The sequence below is a fragment of the Frankliniella occidentalis genome, unplaced genomic scaffold, assembly GCF_000697945.3.
Source record: "Frankliniella occidentalis isolate FOCC.00 unplaced genomic scaffold, Focc_3.1 Scaffold9, whole genome shotgun sequence".
In the NCBI taxonomy this organism is placed as follows: Eukaryota; Metazoa; Arthropoda; class Insecta; order Thysanoptera; family Thripidae; genus Frankliniella; species Frankliniella occidentalis.
Window position 1 is genome coordinate 1,675,146 of NW_026267139.1, and position 4,301 is coordinate 1,679,446.

Here is a 4,301-nt window from a genome sequence, read left to right on the forward strand (position 1 = left end):
TGCTTCTCTCTGCGTCCCCAGCCCGCCTGCAACGCCCACTGCCAGCCCACCCAGAAGGTCGAGAAGAAGATCGACTTCCACTGCGTGTCTGACAGCTCCGCTTCCCGTCACTGGGCCCAGATGATCAAGAAGGGTGCCAACCCCGACTTCAGCCAGAAGGGCGCCAACAAGTCCCTCAAGGTCAACATCCCTGAGAGCTGCCGTGCCTAAGATGGTTTAGCTATTTCATTATTGTAAACAGAATAAATAAATTCTGCAGCAATCCCATTTGTCTTCATAATGCTTATGTTTAACCCTAAAAACTTAAACATATATACAACACAGTCCCCAAAATCTACATCTTTTCGATTTTTCGATGTCGATTCAACGTCGGTTCAACGTTTCTATAGGGTACCACCAAGACCAGCACTGCTCTCACTATCCGGTTTTGTTCTTCTTACTTCCTCTTCGAGCTCAATAATTGCGGGTGCAGGGAAGAATGGCGGGTAGAACATAAAGGTTCCTGATTGGTCGAGCCTTTACCACCACTACCGGCGAGACCGGCGTGACGTAGAGGCGGGAGTCTATCGACCAATCGTGATCGTTTCTGTTCTCTGCTCTTCGTCTTCATCCGTCAGCCGAAATACACTATTTCTCAATGAGGCATGCTCACAACACACAGGAATACTCCCGATTAGTCAATTTTCTGCCTAAATGTTGCCTGGCTAATCACTTTGACAGTCAAAGGCAGAAAAATGACTAATCGGACCATGAGGGACTTAGACTTGCCTGGTAAGAAGAAGAAAGTAAGACGGTGGCGAGCGAACACCCATAAAACCGCTGAAAGCTGCATCGTAGAATTGCGTTAATATGCAAAGTAGCATATTTCAAAATAGTTTTTATCCTCTTCTATCCACAGCGAGTGTCCAGGCTCAGACATGCCATGCCAGTACGTTGGGTTGCCTATGCACTGGCTGCAGGCGCTGGCTGGCGTGTGGCAGGGAGTGGTGGGGGGAGCTGCTACTCCCCCGCCCCACGCCCCGCCCCGCCACGTCACGGCGCGCGCTCCGGGGTGAGCGCCGATCCCACAGTGCGCTCCGGTGAGCTGGTCAGTCGGAGCCCGTCGGTCGGTCTGGAAACCGGGACAGTGAGAGTAAGTGCGCGAGCTGTTGTTGGGTGTGAGCGAGCGCGTGACGGGCACCAGTAAGAGTGAGCGAGCGAGTGAGTGACGAGCGTCGGGGCAAGTGAGCGAGCGAGTGACAAGCAGACGAGTGAGTGACGAGAGAGCAGGACAAGTAGTGATCGAGTGACTAGGAGCAGGGTTAGCGAGTGAGTTGACAAGCAGCGGGGTATGTAGTGTGAGTAACAAGCAGACAAGTGAACGAGTGTGTGACTAGCACCGGGACAGGCGAGCGAGTAAGAAGCAGAGGAGTGAGCGAGTGAGTTGACAAGGAGGACGTTGGTAGTGTGTGAAGGGAGTGAAAATCTAAAAGAAAGGCTAGGAATGAGAACTAACACGCAGGTGAACAAGTGAAAGAGGAAGAGGCATGCGAATGGGACTACAGTAGCTGCAGTTGACGGGGGGTCATGGTCGGCAGTGGTCTCCGTGGAGTCTGGCGGGCGTGAGCAACAGCTGCGGGTCGTGCCGTAGCCATGGCGAGGACCTGGTCACCGTTCTCGACATCGGCGACGTCGGCGACGTTGTCCTCGTCGACCGCGTCGCCAGCGTCCTCCTCGTCGGATGGCCTGTCGAGATCCTCGACGTCTCTGTCGTCGTCGTCTCCGGCGCTCTCCTCTTCGTCAACGACGTCGTCGTCGGCCCGGCGTCTCCGCCTACGCTCCCCCGCGGCCGCGACGCCCTTCATGTCCTCGGCGCCGTCCGTCATCGCCGTGCTCTGCGCTGCCGCGCTCATCCTCAGGACGCCCGCCACGACGGCAGCCACAGGTGAGCGGTGAGCGGAGGCCCTCGTCAGATCTCGTGGAGTTGAAATGCATATGCACTATACTATACGCACTATACACACCATTATGCACTATAGACTCTATACACTGCTCAGGGCTTCGCCCAAGATGGCGTCTACAAGCCCTGATAGGCCTCCACGCTTGCAGCGCCCCCCGCCCCCTCATGGCGGCGTTGCCAATGGCGAGCGCAACAAACTTCCAGGCCCCCTCCCCCCGAGCGCGGCTCCCCCGTCAGAGATGGGGCACGGAGGAGGGGCCCGCGACCCCCCACGACCCCCCACGACCCCCCGTGACCCAGGGGGCAGGGGGGCGGCGCGGTGGGCCTAGCCGCCCCCCCATTGGCCAGTCGCCTCACTGCACCCCCACTGCTATACCGAGAAGTGCCCTGCCCCCCTCCGGCCTGGCGCATGCGTCAGCTGCAGCACCACACCGTGCGTGGTCGTATCCCTTCGAAAAATGTACCCCCCCCCCCACAGGAAGTATATACATACCGTACGCATGTAACGCACGAAAAATATACTTGCCCTCCCTTATCCCACTTATCCCTACGCCTTATACCTCCTAAACGTATGCGTGATGCGTGGTAAAGATAGGCGGGTCGAGCCTTCGCGGAGTTTCCCGTGGAGCCAATCGGGGGGAGACGGTTGGGAAGGGGGGGGGGAGGAGCTGCTTTCTCCTTCATCCCTGGCTGACTGTGACGCCACTTACCGTCTGCTTAACAATGTGCGCACGCACGTGGTTAAGGGGAGAGTGAGAGGGAGAGGGGAGGGGAATATAAACTGTCGAGCACATGCAAGCGCGCTCTCCCTCTCACACACACGCACACACACACACACACAGAGCACCGAAGTAGCAAGAAGAAGTATCAACCATACTTTACCGAAATGTTCTTGTATTGCAGTAGACGATGCAGCCTACGAGGACATCGATGAGGAGGCTGACGTGGAGGGTGGCGGTGTCCTCGCCATCCTCCGGTCGCTGGTGCGCGCGACGACCACGCGCCTGTCGTCGCTGGTGCTGGGCGCGGGCCCCGGCACTTACGACGACGACGCCGACGACGACGACGAGCAGGAGGCGGCGGCCGCGGTGCCGGTGCCGGCCGGGGCGCGGGTGCGCTACCGCGACTACCAGCTACTGCGCGTTCAGCTGCGCTCCAAGAGGAGCGGCGCCCAGGTGCGGCAGCTGGCGCAGCGCCACCCGGGCGCGCAGGTGTGGAGCCAAGCGCGCCGCCAGCGGACCGCCGACCTTCTGGTGCCGCCCGCCGAGGCCGCCGCCCTGGAGGACGCCCTGGACGACTTGGGTCTGCAGTACCGGGTGGTCATGTCCGACGTCCAGGTAAGAAGAGAAAAGAAAATTATGTCGGAATAGTCAAACTTGTTTGAAAATATGACGACGTTATAAAAACGTTGTAATTTAAATTTCTCGCAGCAAACTGCAATTCATATACTTCTAGAAATTTTTCCACAAGTCCAAAAACGTGAACTGAACGCAAACCTTTCAAAAATCAGGTGCCGAAAGGATGTTTTTTCGTGTTTTTTTTTTTCTGACGCGTTCCGCACTACACTAACAGACGTCTCCAGACTGTATATCAATCTCTTTCGACGCACATATTCTCCGCGTCCTAGCTGTATGGCGGGCTACATAACAAGGCACACACAGTTAGACTAGAGTTCCACAACGCCAGCCCCATGCCAGCCGTACGGCCCCGACACGCCACGCCCCGCCACGCCAGCACCCCATGAGAGGGGTGGGATGGGGCAGCGCGACGCACCGGTAGCACGGCTAAGGATGTCGCGTCGAACGTGAGGGAGACACGGGGCCGTGCGGACACGCGGGTGACTTCCTCGACGAGGTGTGTGCTCGACGAGCAGCAGGTCACGCGGCACATCATATGTGCACCCCTCCGGATCTGCAGCCCTGACGGCAGCGGTTCGACGCGTCCTAACAGCGATATTCTATCCACGGAGCGCGTCGTTTTCAAAATATCCTATCTACAAAGAGTCGGTTTCACAATGTCCTATCTGCTATGATTTTCTTAAGCAGACACGACATTGTGAAAATGACGCTTTGTAGATGGGATATTTTGAAAAGATAGAATATTGTTGTAAGGGCGCGTCGGTATGGGCTCGCCCGCTCTCCCCTCCGCACTCTGCTTCTCTGCGACGCAATGAGCGATTATTTTCCGAGTAAGAGGGTCTCTCTCGTGGCCGTTTCCAGAGAGAGAGGCTGCTCTCTTTGATTGGTCGTGTGACCTCTCTGCTGGTCGTATGATGGCCCTGTGACGCTGGGGGATGGTCCCGTGAGCGCGTAAAATTGAACCTCACTCGTGATCTTCTTTACTCGGAAAATAGCTCATTCGA

At 57.0% G+C, this 4,301-nt stretch overlaps 2 protein-coding genes across 2 annotated transcripts in view; both read left to right on the forward strand.

The window, feature by feature from the left end:
* Positions 1–267, forward strand: LOC127752319 (vitellogenin-1-like; the record flags this gene model as incomplete). Its single annotated transcript, XM_052277276.1, has 1 exon — positions 1–267. A coding segment is annotated over one exon (210 nt), but the record flags the coding sequence as incomplete, so codon positions are not given.
* Positions 268–1,031: 764 nt separating this feature from the next.
* LOC113213335 (carboxypeptidase A2-like) overlaps positions 1,032–4,301 on the forward strand; it is a 12,884-nt gene continuing 9,614 nt past the window's right edge. The window contains exons 1-2 of the mRNA XM_052277277.1: positions 1,032–1,924; positions 2,843–3,276. Of these exons, the coding sequence (XP_052133237.1) occupies positions 1,633–1,924; positions 2,843–3,276 (726 nt within the window). The 5' untranslated portion in view covers positions 1,032–1,632. The remainder of the gene's footprint in view (positions 1,925–2,842; positions 3,277–4,301) is intronic.